At 39.5% G+C, this 16,692-nt stretch overlaps 8 protein-coding genes and 2 non-coding genes across 10 annotated transcripts; 4 read left to right on the top strand and 6 right to left on the bottom strand.

The window, feature by feature from the left end:
- Positions 1 to 935: 935 nt before the first annotated feature.
- ASN2 (asparagine synthase (glutamine-hydrolyzing) 2) lies at positions 936 to 2,657 on the bottom strand (the record flags this gene model as incomplete). The annotated part of the gene is made up of 1 exon (XM_037287005.1): positions 936 to 2,657. One exon carries the CDS (start codon positions 2,655 to 2,657, stop codon positions 936 to 938), a length of 1,722 nt encoding a protein of 573 aa, XP_037142900.1.
- A 1,092-nt stretch (positions 2,658 to 3,749) lies between these two features.
- Positions 3,750 to 5,390, top strand: NOC4 (ribosome biosynthesis protein NOC4; the record flags this gene model as incomplete). Its single annotated transcript, XM_037287004.1, has 1 exon — positions 3,750 to 5,390. One exon carries the CDS (start codon positions 3,750 to 3,752, stop codon positions 5,388 to 5,390), a length of 1,641 nt encoding a protein of 546 aa, XP_037142899.1.
- A 142-nt stretch (positions 5,391 to 5,532) lies between these two features.
- On the bottom strand, positions 5,533 to 5,606 carry HG535_0Btrna1I. The gene has a single exon. It is a non-coding gene; the product is annotated as a tRNA-Ile (tRNA).
- Positions 5,607 to 5,851: 245 nt separating this feature from the next.
- Positions 5,852 to 7,399, top strand: PPT1 (protein serine/threonine phosphatase; the record flags this gene model as incomplete). The annotated part of the gene is made up of 1 exon (XM_037287003.1): positions 5,852 to 7,399. The coding sequence occupies one exon, from the start codon at positions 5,852 to 5,854 to the stop codon at positions 7,397 to 7,399; it is 1,548 nt and encodes a 515-aa protein (XP_037142898.1).
- Positions 7,400 to 7,639: 240 nt separating this feature from the next.
- Positions 7,640 to 7,711, bottom strand: HG535_0Btrna4R. Its single transcript has one exon. It is a non-coding gene; the product is annotated as a tRNA-Arg (tRNA).
- Positions 7,712 to 8,960: 1,249 nt separating this feature from the next.
- On the bottom strand, positions 8,961 to 9,689 carry RRP15 (rRNA-processing protein RRP15; the record flags this gene model as incomplete). The annotated part of the gene is made up of 1 exon (XM_037287002.1): positions 8,961 to 9,689. One exon carries the CDS (start codon positions 9,687 to 9,689, stop codon positions 8,961 to 8,963), a length of 729 nt encoding a protein of 242 aa, XP_037142897.1.
- A 354-nt stretch (positions 9,690 to 10,043) lies between these two features.
- Positions 10,044 to 12,194, top strand: KAR3 (Kar3p; the record flags this gene model as incomplete). The annotated part of the gene is made up of 1 exon (XM_037287001.1): positions 10,044 to 12,194. The coding sequence occupies one exon, from the start codon at positions 10,044 to 10,046 to the stop codon at positions 12,192 to 12,194; it is 2,151 nt and encodes a 716-aa protein (XP_037142896.1).
- Positions 12,195 to 12,280: 86 nt separating this feature from the next.
- Positions 12,281 to 13,564, bottom strand: TAZ1 (lysophosphatidylcholine acyltransferase; the record flags this gene model as incomplete). Its single annotated transcript, XM_037287000.1, has 1 exon — positions 12,281 to 13,564. The coding sequence occupies one exon, from the start codon at positions 13,562 to 13,564 to the stop codon at positions 12,281 to 12,283; it is 1,284 nt and encodes a 427-aa protein (XP_037142895.1).
- Positions 13,565 to 13,648: 84 nt separating this feature from the next.
- Positions 13,649 to 14,515, top strand: LOA1 (lysophosphatidic acid acyltransferase LOA1; the record flags this gene model as incomplete). Its single annotated transcript, XM_037286999.1, has 1 exon — positions 13,649 to 14,515. One exon carries the CDS (start codon positions 13,649 to 13,651, stop codon positions 14,513 to 14,515), a length of 867 nt encoding a protein of 288 aa, XP_037142894.1.
- HG535_0B02030 (uncharacterized protein) lies at positions 14,516 to 15,757 on the bottom strand (the record flags this gene model as incomplete). The annotated part of the gene is made up of 1 exon (XM_037286998.1): positions 14,516 to 15,757. The coding sequence occupies one exon, from the start codon at positions 15,755 to 15,757 to the stop codon at positions 14,516 to 14,518; it is 1,242 nt and encodes a 413-aa protein (XP_037142893.1).
- Between the last annotated feature and the right edge of the window lie 935 nt (positions 15,758 to 16,692).

The raw sequence follows: 16,692 nt of genomic DNA, 5'->3' as shown, positions 1-16,692 counted from the left end.
ATTATCTAAGTGCGCATGCGTACCGAGTTTATAGCGTGCTTGACCTTCACCTGGCGGTATTTCTTTCTCTGCGCCATTCATTAACCACGATCGCCTTACCTTCTTGGTTTTTGCAGCATTAACACACACCAGACACCAGAGGTTCTATCACTGCTGCAGATCAAACCGCATCTCCATTGGAAAATGTTCTGTCTGTCCGTCCAATTCAGCTGACATATAATAAAGTGTTCTAGACACCAAATATGAGATACTTATGAAAAGTCTTTCTGATGAGAAATGACATTGACGTAGCCGCCGAAGTGTACTCGTCGTGCTTAAGTTCGTCCCAGGTTTCGTCTTTCTGTTGCCACAAGCGATTTCGAGAACTTTGTCCGGGTGCCACTTTCAAAGCCGCCATTCTCACTCAGAGGCTGTCTTGGGTGAAGTAAGATGCATGGAATCAATGATCCGATCGAAACTAAGCCATGCCTAAGCCACTTCTACACGTTCTCTCAACTGTAAGTCAGACAACGTAGATATTTCTTCACTTTTGAATCTTTATTGTTATGGGAACTTAGCCTCAGTTCCATCCCTGTTCCCAATATGTATATATATATACATGCCTATAGATGCACACTGGATAAGTGTGTGATGGGCGACTGCGACCACATATTTCATTCTTAGTGTTAATTTGAGAAGTCCCTATGAATTGGGATAAATTTCACTCACTGACGTGGGATCTGGTGGTCCTGTATAGCAGAATAACCAACAAGTTTAATAGACAAGGGAATTCGAGGTCAAAAAATGAACCAAGCAAGTCTAATGATGCAAAGACGTCATAACAAACTATGAAGCTCGCGAAAATAATACTGATAATTTATACATATTTTCTCCTATACAGAAACAAACGGATGGTTTTTGTTGTTTATTTTTGTCTCTCCTTCTTTCTATTTAATTCAGTTATCAACATGTTGCTCATGAATCTTGGCAAATCTACCGGAAGGATCTTCGGCACAGCCCCAGTCAGCCTTTGGAATCCATCTCATGACGGTGTCAGCAACAGTCTTTTGTGGGAACAAGGCATCAAATTTCAATCTGTACCAGTAAGCTTCTTTGGTGGTTGGAATATCATCTCCCCAAGAGCTCTTTGGCGCAGCGAACATTTCATCGGACACAACTCTGTCAGCGGTATCCTTCAAACCGTCAATCCATGAGTAACCGACACCATCAGAGAATTGCTCCTTTTGTCTCCATAAGATCTCTTCTGGCAAATATGGTTGGACATCCGGCTCATCAGTTGTATCGAAAGCTTTTCTCAAAATGTATTTTTCAATACGACCTTCCTTTTGGTTAATTAGTTTTTCTTTTGGATCGATGTTCATACAAAGTTGTAGGAATTCTCTGTCCAAGAATGGAACACGAGCCTCTAAACCCCAAGCTAGTGTGGATTTGTTAGCTCTTAAACAATCGGCAAGATGTAGGTTTTTAACACGCTTAACACATTCTGTGTGGAACTCTGATGCGCTTGGTGCCTGAGCGAAATACAAGTAACCACCAAAAATTTCGTCAGAACCTTCACCAGAAAGAACCATCTTGACACCCTGTGCTTTGATTTTTCTTGACAACAAGAACATTGGTGTCGAAGCTCTAATTGTAGTAACATCGTATGTTTCCAAATGATAGATAACATCATCAAGGGCATCTAGTCCTTCTTCTAAAGTAAAAGTATGTTCATGATGAATGGATCCGATAAATTTAGCAACTTTCTTAGCAGCTTTCAAATCTGGTGCGTCTGGTAAACCAATGGCAAAAGAGTGTAGTCTAGACCATCCTGCGCTGTGTAGGTTACCATCTTTATCAATACCTGCTAAATGGCTCTCTTCAGAGTCGTACTGAGATGGGCTCATTTCTTTGTTTGCCTTCTCAGTCTCACGTGCAGCAATAGATGCGATCAAAGAGGAATCTAAACCACCGGAAAGCAATACACCGTAAGGAACTTCAGCCATCAATCTCTTTCTAACAGCCCTCTCTAGAGAATATCTAACCTGTTTCAAATCAAGTGGCGTAGATGGAATACGGTCTTCGTCTAACCAGTCTGGGTTGAAATATCTTGTGATCTTGTCGGTCTTCGAATCATATATGTGTCCTGGTGGGAATGCGATAATGTTATCACAGTCATCAGTTAAACATTTCAACTCAGATGCAAAGTACACAGTCTTTGGAGACTTCGATGAACGACCCATATACATTGTAACAACACCAATTGGATCTCTAGCGGCAACAATACGATCTTGCTTAGCATCATATAAACAGAATGCAAACATACCATCCAGATGGTCTGGTGCTTCAATGTCGTGTTTCAGATACATTGGAATAATAGGTTCACAGTCACTCAATGTCTTGTAACCATATTCAGGTGTTTTCTCTCTCAATTGAATATGGTTGTAAATTTCACCGTTGACACATAGAATGTAGTCACCACATGGACTTGTGATTGGTTGCGCACCGGTATCTAGACCGACAATAGCCAACCTTTCATGAACTAGAATCGTGGAGTTTTTAGTAATATTACCAGACCAATCAGGACCACGGTGTCTTATTCTCTTGGACAGCTGTAAAGCCTTAGGCTTGTAAGAAAGCACATCTTCGTTTCTGAATGATGCAAAAATACCACACATCACTTATCGTTTTGTGAAGTTATATGTTAGAAAAAAGTTCTCTATTCTCTTTCTTTCCTCTTCTAATCTCAAACGAGTCGATATCAGTATAAGTAGCAATATATGTATATATATATATATGTAACTTATGACCAGATAAGAATGGAGGAACTTAAATTTTTTCTATTTACCGATTCCATTTTCATCATCTATCATATTTTCACGATGAGTCAAAAGTCGACGATAAATTTTTCACTTTGCACCGCGCGACGGCTAGAGTGCTACGAATGAAAGGTAATGAGCCAACAGCTTTTTACTCCAAGATTACTAAATGTTGGAGCTCTCATAATGAATCATTTCGAGTTACGCTGAACGTCAAAAGAACAATCTCCTAAGTTATAGGAAAAATAAGAAGCTCCAATTTTTATCTGCCCTTCTTATCGTAGATACGGATCTGCACAAGAACTGTTCTTTGGCGTATATTCGTTTGAATATACCTAGATCCACCTTTTTCCAGAAGGGTATGGGGTAACACACTCACAAGATTTAAGTGCGATTGAGATTAAAATTACTTAGATATGCAAGTGGTGTCGCCTGACACCACTTCTCATATAGACCTTCCGCAGCGCTTTCATATGGGGGAAGAATCAGAATTTTCTAAAAAAACGTCCTTGAATCATTTAATATGATGTAACAAGATAATTGCTGCGCAGGAACCGTAGTCTCCATTAAAACCTCGAGATTAGTCTTGCCAATCTCAAGAAGAATTGTTCGATTTATGACGCAAATAATATCATCATCTTCTTTGAAAACATGGAAGGTCATCGGTATCTTGAAATATGAGTGTCAAAGACCAAAGTTGATGGAAAGGTATTGCTCGCTTTTATAGCGAAATTGTTGAAAGAGAAAAAATTTTCCTTCGAGTGTTACCCGAATATAAGGTTTTCGGAATGAAAAATTTCAAATTGTCTGTACTGGCAGGGCAGAGATGCGATGCGATGAGATAACACGAATGAATGAAATAGCAATATTAAGTCAATCAGGACCAAGAAGTGTGGTTGTTGGATATTGTAGCTCGTTAAGTCATTTTTGGTGTGGCACAACGATTTCGAGATGGTGCTAGAAATTGACGAGGTAAAAAAAATTGCCAAGCAGATCACATCGGCTAATGACAAAAGGCATTACAATTCAATAATCAAGCTTATAAATGGACTTACAGTAGAAGACACTTCTATACTTAAAGAGGACTCTGTGGAGAGAAACATCAGGTTTTTAACTGTTGCAGTGCACCAGATCTTCAAGAAGCTTTTTGATCGCGGAGACCTGACTTTAGATTCTGCTACAAGACGTAACAGAGAGCTGTTACAGTTTACGCAATGGTTGAGAAAGGCATATGAAAGTTTTAAGAGGAAAATTCTACTTCTGATAGCCGAGACACCATTTGAGACTTCATTGGCCTTGGATTGTCAGGATGTATATATTCAGCTTTTGGAATCAGAGTCCATTCATTTTGCTTCCAACGAGGATACGCCTTTTTTCCCGAATAAGAGCTTGAAAAATCTAATTGTTGCATTGTGGCAATCTGATCTTGCTGAAACAGAGCAGGACACACGAACTGGTCAGTCGGAAAACACCATTCTGAAGGAGTTTCTGGAAAAATACTACAGTTCCTACGTGGATATACAATACTATTTTCAGACAGAGTTCAAGCAGCTTTTGGAAGATGAAAGGGAGAAGTACACTAGTAATAAAAGCATTGCTAAATGGTTGACCCTTGTGAATAACCATTGCCATTGTTCGGAATCTAACAACGAACTAGAAGTATTTGTACCAAACCCACCGACCGCAATTAATAGTGTTTCAAAGTACAAATCTAATATAGAGAAAAACTGGTTAGTTTTATTGGGAGGAGAGTTATCTTTGCAACAATACAAGACAATATTACTTGTACTTCATAAAAGAATCATTCCACATTTTCATGAACCCACAAAATTGATGGATTTTTTGACAGATTCATATGACCTGCAAGCCACTGCTAATTCTGGTGACGTTGTGCCTATATTGGCACTCAACGGGTTGTTCGCATTGATTCTTCGATACAATCTAGAATACCCTAATTTTTACGCAAAATTGTATCAATTACTGACTCCCAATTTATTTCATGTAAAATATAGAGCAAGATTTTTCAGGTTAATGGATACCTTTCTAGCCTCAACTCATCTGTCCGCACATTTAGTTGCATCATTCATCAAAAGACTTGCAAGACTGACCTTAAGTGCCCCACCAGGTGCCATTGTTTCGGTTATTCCATTTGTCTACAATCTTCTGAGGAAACATCCTAGTTGCATGATTATGTTACACAATCCGGCCTTCATTTCGTCACCATTCATGTCCACGGATGATGTGCAAAAATTAAAGAATTTAAAAGCAGACTATCGTGATCCTTTCGACGCTTCTGAACCTAATCCAGAAAACACCAAGGCTTTAGATTCGTCCCTTTGGGAACTTGCAACTTTAATGGACCATTACCACCCTAATGTCGCTACTTTGGCAAAGATGTTTGGCCAACCATTTAGAAAACTAAATTACAATATGGAAGACTTTCTTGATTGGAGCTATGATTCATTACTAGCCGCTGAAACATCTAGGAAATTAAAGGTTTTGCCTACGCTGGAGTACGAGGCATTCGATAGACTTTTCGAGGACGACGACATCGAAGAAAAGAAATCATTTCTAGCTGGAGTTACTTGGTGAGAAAAAGACTCTTCGAATTTTTTGGTGAAAGGATATAATTATATTATGTAACCGTACATACTTGAATCAATCAGTAAGCTAGTCCGCTTCTCTTCATTAAAGACTCTATTTCAGCTTGCTTATTGCAAGCTCATATAAAAAATGGTCTCTAGCGGGATCGAACCGCTGATCCCCGCGTTATTAGCACGGTGCCTTAACCAACTGGGCCAAGAGACCTTCAAATCAATATATAATTTATGGAGATCCAAGCGCCCGCTATTCTTATTTGACCACCTTGTACAGAGAATTTTTTCGCTCTTTCAGTTAGTAGCGTTGAAATGATCTTTCTTCGAATGAAAAATAATCGATGCACTTACGATGGATCTTACAACCTTTAATAAAAGCTTTACTGGCTCTCCCATAATCTGCGTTTCTAGCTTCTGTCCTTAATTGAAGTATAGCTTGTTCAGAAGTTTGCTTGAATGTTGAATATGCCTAGCACAGTGGCCGAAGATGCTGCCAAAGCAGTGGAGTTGAAGAATGAAGGTAACGTACAGATTAAAAAACTAAACTATCCGAAGGCAATTGAGTTTTACACAATGGCTATTGAACTCGATGGCACACAGTCTATTTACTTCTCTAATAGGGCTTTGGCACATTTAAAGCTCGACAACTTTCAAAGCTCATTGCATGATTGTGAGACAGCATTGAAATTGAACCCAAAAAATATAAAAGCGTATCACAGACGTGGTCTTTCTTATGTCGGATTGCTCGAATTCAAGAAAGCTCGCAATGATCTTCAAGTCGTCTTGAAAGGTAAGCCAGGTGATACAACAGCAACAAGGGCCCTGGAAGTCTGCGAAAAATTTATAAGAGAGGAGAGGTTTAGAAAAGCGATCGGAGATGATGGAGAGTCCAATAAAGCCAGGTTTTGTGAAACCGTGAGATTAGATACTTTTGATTCAAATGCTGATTTGCTTAAATATGAGGGTCCCAAGTTGACTCTCTTTCAATTATCAGACGAAAAAGGTGATTGTGCAGGCGCTGAAATCAGTGATATGAATCCTGAATTCATCTCTAAATTAGTTGAAATGTTTACACAAGGCAAGAATCTTCCGAAGAAGTATGCTGCTGCAATTGTCTCCCATGCCAACAGACTTTTCCGCAAAGAGCCCACAGTTGTCGAACTGTGTAACAGGGAGACTCCTGATGCGAAGATCACTGTTTGTGGTGATACACACGGCCAACTTTACGATGTTTTGAATCTTTTCCGGAAATTTGGCAAAGTGGGTCCAAAACACACTTATTTGTTCAATGGTGATTTTGTGGACCGCGGTTCTTGGTCCTGTGAGGTTGCCTTATTATTCTATTGCTTGAAAATCGTCTATCCGCATAATTTTTATTTGAATAGAGGGAACCATGAAACCAACAATATGAACAAAATATACGGATTTGAAGACGAGTGTAATTATAAGTACTCCTCCCGTATATTTGACATGTTTGCGGAAAGTTTTGAGAGTTTACCTTTGGCTACCATCATAAATGATGATTATTTGGTCATGCATGGTGGACTGCCAAGTGATACATCTTGCAGCCTGGAAGATTTCAAGAAAATAGATAGATTTTCTCAACCCCCAAGAGAAGGTGCCTTCATGGAGCTGCTTTGGTCCGATCCACAGGAAGCTGACGGATTTGGCCCATCTCAACGTGGGTTGGGCTTCGCGTTTGGTGCTGACATTACAAAACAATTTTTAGAGAAAAACAAACTGAAAAAGATTTTCAGGTCTCATGAGGTAAGGATGAGCGGTGTACAGTTCGAGCATGATGGTAAGTTAGCAACGGTTTTCAGTGCGCCAAATTACTGCGATACACAAGGTAATCTTGGGGGTGTAATCCATGTCGTACCTGGTGAAGGCAAGCTATTACAAAATGGAAACGATGATGAAAATTTAATTGTTGAAACTTTTGAGGCAGTTCCACACCCTGAAATTAAACCAATGGCATACTCAAATGGAGGACTAGGCTTCTAGAAGAGATTTTAAGATTCTTTATTTTTGTTCTCTTCAAATTAATTTAATGACATAAATCGACAGAAAAATAATTTTTATATCCATGTATCTATATCTTTTTGCACAAATGGAAATTGTTATTTCCTATTTAAAGAAACATTAAAATCGAATTTTAATAAGTACAGCTAGTTTTAGTATCAATATTTGGAAGTTTTGTACATGTTATAATTTTATTTTGTCTTTTTGAATAAGCTAAAAAAACACTCACGGTGGGGGTCGAACCCACAATCTTCTGATTAGAAGTCAGACGCGTTGCCATTACGCCACGCGAGCCAATAAATTGATGTTAGATTGAAACGTTAGCATAAATAATAAACAATATAGGGAGCATGTGACAAAGTTCATAGATATTATTAGTACTGCTTTGTGACGTTTGAGAACTATGTTCTAGAGCGACAACTGCTAACAATACAGAGAGAGCTGTTATTGTTTGGAATTATTTGGAAAGAATGTTTTCTTCGGCGTTGTCGATAGTAACTTGGTTTGACATTGATGATGATACTATGATATTCAATTATAGAGATATATAATTCCTTGGTTTTCTATATCACGAATTGAAATAAAACTAATTGAACTTGGATTAATATCTGGAAAATACGTCAGGATTTATACCCAACATTTCGCACCTATTGAACCATAAGAGAGGACGACGGGTGAAGAATTTTCATCGTCATCACACCATTTCTAGTTCCATAGAATTCACAGTACAACTGTTATTTCGTGTTCATTCCATAGACTCCTTCGTAGTCAGACTCCTGAGTTGTAAACGTCTCGCGATAGACTGTCATCCGATATCTTTCCAGTATCGATTGACATTCTGTTAGGGTTTCATCTGACTTCGTTTATTTTGTTTTACAGACCAATTGTCTTATTTCTGATGCTTATAAGTCATCTCTTTCATATATCTTACAATATCGATTTATATTTCAACATCAACAGCTGTTGAAATATAGGTCGTTCTTGTGAGAGACCTCGGACATATTAAGTAATCGATTTAGAGGAACCAGAAACAAGACAATTGGTAGCGATAACGACGGATGTAAAGTATCAAGAAGAGTCCCCAAAAAAATATCAATAGGTTTGAGAGAAACTTTGGATGATTTTCTATCGCGAAACGCTAACAACTCAGGGCTCTGACTGCGGAGCAATCTTCGGCATGGAACAAGAAATAGCGAGCTCTGTCATAGATTCTAGGGGGTGGAGGAATATCGTCATGACGAGATAAATATGAACTACTTAGGGTGAACATACTTTATTCATTATTCTGCTTATAGTTCAAAATTTTCTTGTCTTTATCGTGGCACGGGTTGACAACAACTAGATTTGGAAGAACTACTTGTTTTACATAAAGTGAATTAAGCTTTTCATTATATTGTCAATCCAAAGTTTCCTGTGCATTGATAGTCGCTGTTCTTACTTTCTGATTATATTACATAAAAAGCTAAAAAACTGTATAACTTCTGCTCTAATTTACACGTTTGGATATGAAAACAGAGTAATTATCCAAATGGAAATTCATCGCTTAATCTTCCTCACCGGCTGCCTTTACCATATCAAGAAATCTTTCTTTCGATACGTCCGTGATTAATTGCTCCCTTTCGTGCACATTTTTAATGTCACCAAACTTAGTCTTTGCATCTTTCTCTGTCTTGACTTGAGTGGAAAGGATGGCATTGAAAAGTTTAACCGCACCCTTTCTGGCGATTTTTCTTAGCCTCGTCTCTCTTTCTAGTACTTTCCTAATTTCCTCCCCGGATTGCGCATCATCAGTGATCTTTGGTATTACATCCTTGTTCCTTGCCTTCTCCAGTTTCTTCTTTTTCTCTGCAAGTAAAGCCTTTTTTGCTTTTTGTTCAAGCTTATCGGATTCATTTTGCTTCAGAACCTTCTTGTTTCTTGCCATAATAGGATCATTTCTGTCGTAAGCTTTCAAGTGCGATGATAGAATAGCGTTAACTGCTCCAGAAAAGTCATTGGAACCATCGTCATGCTTGCTCTTCTTCGACTTCTTTTTCAATGGGAACTGATCCTCCTCTTCATCAGAGGAATCGGTTACATCAACTTCAGAATCTTCGTCACTCTCTGAAGCTGATGATTCGATTGTGCTCTCATGTGCTGATTCGTTACCACCATCATTTTTGACTCCCTCAGGCTTTCTGTCACTTGAAGTCTCTTTGTCACTAGTTGCACTTCTTTTGGAATTTTTGCCACGTTCGTGAGTCAGCCCACCGAGTTTACCCTTAGATACCATTGTGATGATTGCAGCGGCTTAAATCTGTCGCTTGAGATTAGATAGGTCTTTCATTCGTGTCACAGCTATTCTTTTCGATCTTGAAGCTCATCGGACTGGCATTAGTATTCTGAAAAATTTATATGGTCGGGTAATAAGTACTCTTTAAGCCAAACCATAGTGAAACCAAACATCAAAAGGATACCAACTTGAAACAGAAGCAAGATGGTCGAGGGCATGAACTGATGTATGTAGATACATATAAGGTGGCGTATCTTTTGAAGTCTTTTGTTGAACATTTCTCCAGCACGTACCGCTGGCATCAGCGTTAACTTCACCATCATACCGTAGGATAAGCAAACGTCATCTATTGAAATGGCGGAACTTCCTACTACACCCACGAGGACAAGAAATTACTACAGTTCAATTCCATCACCAAAGGCAGGATCTTACTCTCCGGTACAATACAAACGGCGAGACGCAAATGCCAAATCATCTTCATCTTCAGGGGCCATTCCCTACGATCGAGATGAGGAGAATTTAGGTTCAAACGATTGTACAGCTGCAAAGTCTTTTGGTAGCAGCTGCTCTACACATCTGACTTCTTTTTACAAAGAAAATATTCGGGAGCTTAATCAACTGCAGGATATTCTTTTTCAGAAGAAAGCAATGTTGGATTCTTTAAATGACGAGTTAAGTGAGTGTAGATTGAAATATAATAACGCAGAGTCTAAATGGGAAACCTTACGTGAAGAGAAAGCCTCAAAAATTCGGCAATTACAATTAAAATCAAATGAGTTGATAAAACTCAAACAGGAACAAAGTATTCAGAGGGCGTTTGTGACACAAGGACACGAGCTCAATTTGCAGCAGCTTAAGGCTAAAAATGAAGCAGAAGTTAACAAAAGAGCTAACGAATATCGCGAGACAGTAGAAATGCTAAGGTATTCCAAGATCAGAAAATTCCAACAAGACAGGGACGCATTATTGGATAGAGTTGAAGGCATACGAAATGCGATCTTAACAAATAATAATACTCTGCAGGATATGTTGAAGCAAAAGGATATGAAGCACTGTATCTCAAAAGAAAAATGGCTCGAGCAATATCAGGAGAAATGGAAAGAGAACGTCAAAATAAATGAAGCCTATAGCAGCAAAAATGATACTCTCAATGTTGAAATAATTGAATCACTTAAGCCAGAAGTTGGAAAGAAAAGAAGAAAGCTAGAGGAACTAACAATTGAGCAAGATAATTTAAGCAAGAGTTTAGAAATAAATAAAATGGCGAATGTTCGTTTGAATGACGAAGTGGTTTCAAAGATAGACGATATTGACAAACTACAACAAGAAAAAGAGCAACTGCAAGAATACATCAAAAATACTGAAGTAGAGCTACAGCAGATACATGAAATACTAATGAAAGAAGAATCAATGAGAAGAAGCTTACATAATGAATTACAAGAGCTTCGTGGAAATATCAGAGTTTTTTGCCGAGTACGACCTGCATTGAGTCATGAGAATTCCAGATCAGAAAACATATGTGTCCGTCGATTTGATGATAGCGCTGGTACGCAAACAATCGATATACAAAAAGAAAAAAGAGGCTCAGCTCCATATACTTTTAAGTTTGATCGTATTTTTGATCAAAGCGAAACTAATAACGATGTTTTTGAGGAGATATGTCAGTTGATTCAAAGCTCTTTAGATGGATACAATGTTTGCATATTTGCATACGGTCAAACAGGCTCAGGAAAGACCTATACGATGCTGAATCCAAGGGATGGTATAATTCCATCAACTATAGCCCATATTTTCAATTGGATCGATGCGCTGAAGGAGCGAGGTTGGCAGTACGAAATCAGCTGCCAATTCGTAGAAATATACAACGACGTAATTGCTGATCTCTTGAGGAACGAGAATAGCGTTGAAAATGGCCAAGAAGATGGCCACAGAAACGTAAGACATGAAATTAGACACGATCAGGAAAACAAGACTACTATAATAACGAACGTCACGAGTTGTCAACTACAGAAACCGGAATCTGTGGAGGGGCTACTGAGGAAAGCAAACAAGTTGAGATCGACCGCGTCAACGGCAGCTAATGACCGATCCTCTCGCTCACACAGCATCTTCATTATTCATTTAAATGGTGTGAATAAGATAAGCGGAGAGGAATCGAGTGGCGTTTTAAATCTGGTTGATCTTGCTGGGTCCGAAAGAATAAATACATCTCAAGTTGTCGGCGAACGTTTGAGGGAAACACAAAATATAAACAAGTCATTAAGTTGTTTGGGAGATGTTATCCATGCTCTTGGTAGCCCCGATGCTTCCAAGAGACACATACCTTTTCGAAATTCCAAACTGACGTACTTGCTAAAATTTTCGCTCATGGGGAACTCCAAAACGTTGATGTTTGTAAACATATCTGCCTGCTCCGAAAACATCAATGAAAATATCAATTCGCTACGGTTTGCATCAAAAGTCAATTCCACAAGATTAGTTACAAGAAAAATTGATGACCAGTAAATAGTTTATAATTGGTATTATATTATACAAAGAATGCTCAACATGCAGATTAACAATAAGAGTATCTGCGTGTACCTGAAGCAGTTTCAACGGGAGGATCTATCGTTTTCTTCTTGTTTAGTTAAAAATTTTTGCAGCCTTCTGATTGCCCAGTTCTTGCCGATAAATTTAACATCAGGATCAGATGCTCCCTCGGTTAGCGTGTAGCTTTTCCACCAGGCAGATGATTGAAACCGTGCATCTTCTTCTGGAAACTTACATTCATCATGACGAATTTGAGCGATGTATTTTCTGAGCTCAGCTGCTAATCTACTGCGTAGATCTTGTGCTTCTTTACCATATTTCAACTCTTGCGTCAAATCGACTGGATTCTTAGGATCATAGTATTTATCCACCAGTTGTCTCCATTCCTCTCTATACTTCTCTATGACATTATCTTCGATCGTATTACCCACTGTTACCTTGATCTCAGCGCCAAAATTAGTAGGTATGTAACGCTTGATTGTTGAACCTGCGGCCTCCTCTGATGCGATTTTTTCGAAGCCAGTGGTGAAAATAGGCACAATAATAGGTGCCACAGTTGATTCTAAAATCATTCTGGAGACTCCCCATTTGAAATATCTCATTGAGTTTGAGAAAGGAGGATGCAACTGCAAAACGAAACCTTCGGGGTAAACGTGCATCCATGATGGTTTATAACGCTTAATAGGTGGTAAATAATCTTCCTTTATAGTCTTAACTAGAGAGCCAGCTTTTTGGGGCAAGACTAGTTTATTTGGGGTCTCACTATAGGGTGTCCATTCAAGATCAAGTGTGTCATCAGGGCTCAATAATCTGATGGCAGCATCAATTGAACCTTGAAATGGCCCAACACCGAACCTTTCTGTGGAAAGAACTTGACCTAACGAAAAGAAAGTTGCCAGAATTTTGTTTTGAAAACAGACATTGTTAGCCCCAAGACACCATCTAACACTGTCTAAATCTTTATAAATTCTCCATGGGAATATACCCCAAATGAAAGGATCGTCAATTACTGACATGTGGTTCATAATCGTCAGGAGACCTCTATTTTCACTCTGCGACCTATTGATAGCATTATCCAATCTGTCCATATGGTCAAGCTTAACATTATAGAGACTTTTCAATATCAATTTGGACATGCCTATAGTAAAGACACATGTACCATAAGAAAAGAATCTCCAGAGAGTACTATTTCGAGGGTACTCTCCCAAGAATTCGTCACCTCTAGCCAGAACATTCGGAAGGGACATGATAAACACAATAAAGGTTTGGCACAAGGTATATTGATTAATACTGTGTTGATGATGATGAAGCCTTTTTTTTTTCGTTGCGCAGTAAACCCAAGCCATATTTACTGGTTGAAAGTGAAAAACAGCGCACTAATCACTCCAAGTCCCATGTCTGGAAAAGAACACAAGGGAGAGGTTTAAATCATGGAAAAATTCACCAATTGGAGAGATAGAGGCACTGGAATTGCGCCCTTCTTACCACCGTCTGTGTCTGCACCAGGTTTTGGTGCAAAACTGGTATTAGGGTTGACCTTGCTAGTGAAGTCCTTATTTATACTGCCTCTACTGGTGATTTGTGCTATAACCCGATCCAAATCAGTTCTCAAGCTGATCTTATTAATATTATTCAATTGTAAAGTCGATGTGACCATTCATGGTGTGAAGAAACGCGATATGCAAGGAGCCAAGCATTATCCCCAGAAAGATAAACTGTACATGTGCAATTCGTCGTCTCCTCTTGATGCCTTAGCACTAAGTTTGATAGCACTGGATCAATCGTTATTCTTAATTCCATTTGAAAAGACTATTTATAAAATGTCAAGAGAGAAGTATATGGACTTTGTGCTGGATGGTTCTCTAAATGCTAAAAAATATGGTCAAGAAGTGTCCAGCATGGATCAATTAAAAGGTTACGTTTTGTTTATGTTTCCAGAAGGTACTTCGTCAAACGGTAAAAGTATACTACCCTTTCAGGTTGATGTGGATAGCATGCAAGAGTTTTTAGGTTATTCATCTAACTCGGCAACACTGGTCCAAACAATTCATATAAAGATAAACGGAACCCTAGTGACGCCACTAACAATCACGAAATCTAAATACATTGTCAGAATGCTTATCAAAGGTGTCAACATTAAGATTAAAATCAACGAGCCTCAATCAATATTTCCGATCGATGATGTCAGAATTAACATGAACGACGGCAATAAATTTAAGTTGGTATCAAAAACCTTAGATATAGAGTCAAAGGGACGTTTCGCACAAGAGTTTTTTCGTTCTGTGCCCAAAAATTGATTAATAGTAATCATTGGCATTTGTTTCAGTATATGGCGTAGCTGAAACCTCTTGCAGGGAGCGTGTTTCTCGATCAAATACCCATTCCGAACCTTGCAATTCTGAGGCAACACTTCGTGGGAACAATTTCCGTAGGGTTGATTCATCGCTCACAATTGGCTTAAATGATAGTTTTTCGTTTGTCTGAACGTACCTGTAACGAAGTAGAATGGCTAATTGAATCAAGAAATCGTCTAATGTTAGCTTTAATAGAGGCAGAAGCTGATTGTTTTTGGATTTCTTGGACCAAATGTCCAAACTAGTTCTGATTGTTTTATTTTTAATTTCGTTTTTCTGAAATGCACTTTTTAGAATGTCCCTTTTTTTCCTCTTTTCTAACAGTAATGATGCTTCTAGCTGTGATTTTGGCACTAATTTCTGCAGATAAGATATCGACATATCAATCATGCCCACAGATACACCACATTCGTCTTTCGAGTATTGGTCCAATGATAGCAACAGAAAAATCAAACTATTGAGATATGCCATTCCTGATTTATTGATAATATTGCCGCAGTCATTGCTATACCTTGACGAAGTCTCCAAACAGCCAATAACTAATTTGGCATACACGAGACTATTCCTTGAAAGATCATTTAGATCACCTTCTTGTATATCCAGCATTGCGTCTTTCCTTTCTTTGTGAACCCGTGACCTCAGTTTCGAAAGCGAAAGCACCACTATGCCGATTTGCTGTACAAACTGGAACTCCATGATCATTTCATTTATTGTGCTCGAGATCCGGAGTTTAAGTGTTTGAGACAAGCAACTGGTAATGTCAGAAATCGGTGGCGCTAATGTGAATTGCAGCAACCCGAGGCCTTTCCTCAAATACAGCCCGCTGGTGGACCACATAGAGGTGGCCATGGCCGTTCCGTAAGCACGCTCCATCGTATCCAATGAAATCTCTTGATAATACCCCGACGCATTGAGCAGCGTGATAACAAGATCCGTGGCCAGCGAGCTTACTGCGCTCCCACTACTGTCCTGCAAGAGCTGCAACAAAGCGCCCGCATAATTCAAGAGGAGGTCAATTCGAGAAAGCCAATCCAACGCTCCCTTGGCATCCGCAACAGCTCGTATGCACTCATTTCTCTGCAGCACTATCTCTGCGCTCGGGCAATTCTCGAGTCCTTCCAGCGCCTCAGGGTACTTCAATGACAGCCCTTTATTGAAAACACGCTCAACGTCCTTACTTCTCATGCTTCCCCGATAACCCGCCAGTTCTCGCCTTTAAACGCGCAAATGAACTTTACTGTCACGCCGGTGACTGCTGCACTACTGCCTGCTTGCTTTCCTGCGTTACTGTGCCACTACCGTCCGTTCTGTCCCTTGCATTGTCCATATCACATGAAAAAAGAGGCATGCCGAAAGAGATGACTAGAGTGAAAAAGTGCCAAATACCATCACATGAATCCGCGGCGTAAGTCATGTGACACAAGGTCACATGACTGTGTCGCCACACACGGCGACGTATAATGTTACATATCCATCGGCTTTTCGCCTTTGCTTTTTCCGAGTTTCGTATTATCTGCTGACGTCGATGATGACATATATACCGCATAACACCGCATAACACCGCAGTCAACAGGCAATGCTGCGGTAAAAGAGGCCGCTGACGTTTCTACGTGCGGGTAATGGGCCATACTCAGCCGTTCCTTGTGATTGCTTTTTCCCTGCTTTTCCCATTTTGGTTGCAGGTCCCTGAAGTCGGCGCGTTGACTGGGGCGAAACGGCAATGAGGTACCACTGGGGCCGTTTCATTGCCTCTCTCTAGATGCCGTGTAAGAACAGAGGTAGCGGAAGTGACTTTTAATGATCATCACAAGCACTCTAGGAGTCACTCTGTTCGTGAGATTATGCTCCTGAACCTATCAGAAGGGGATTCGCTATCAGTAAACTCATCGAGTTTTGTGCTTTTCTGTTTTTCTGTGTATATGTGTTCATCGGTTTTAGTTTTGTAAATCTTGCGTATATTTGCATGCATAGTGAGTGCTTTGTAGTTGTCTGTGTTCTATTGTACTGAATAAAACGCCCACTTGTTTATAGTCCACGAGAGTGAACGATAAGGCTTGAAGCGGCAGGCGCAAGGTTTGAGGTGCAGAGCGGTTTGTGATATATGGCTTGAGCTGTTTGTG

This window comes from Zygotorulaspora mrakii, chromosome 2, assembly GCF_013402915.1.
Source record: "Zygotorulaspora mrakii chromosome 2, complete sequence".
Taxonomy (NCBI): domain Eukaryota; kingdom Fungi; phylum Ascomycota; class Saccharomycetes; order Saccharomycetales; family Saccharomycetaceae; genus Zygotorulaspora; species Zygotorulaspora mrakii.
This window is presented reverse-complemented; position numbering and strand designations above follow the sequence as displayed.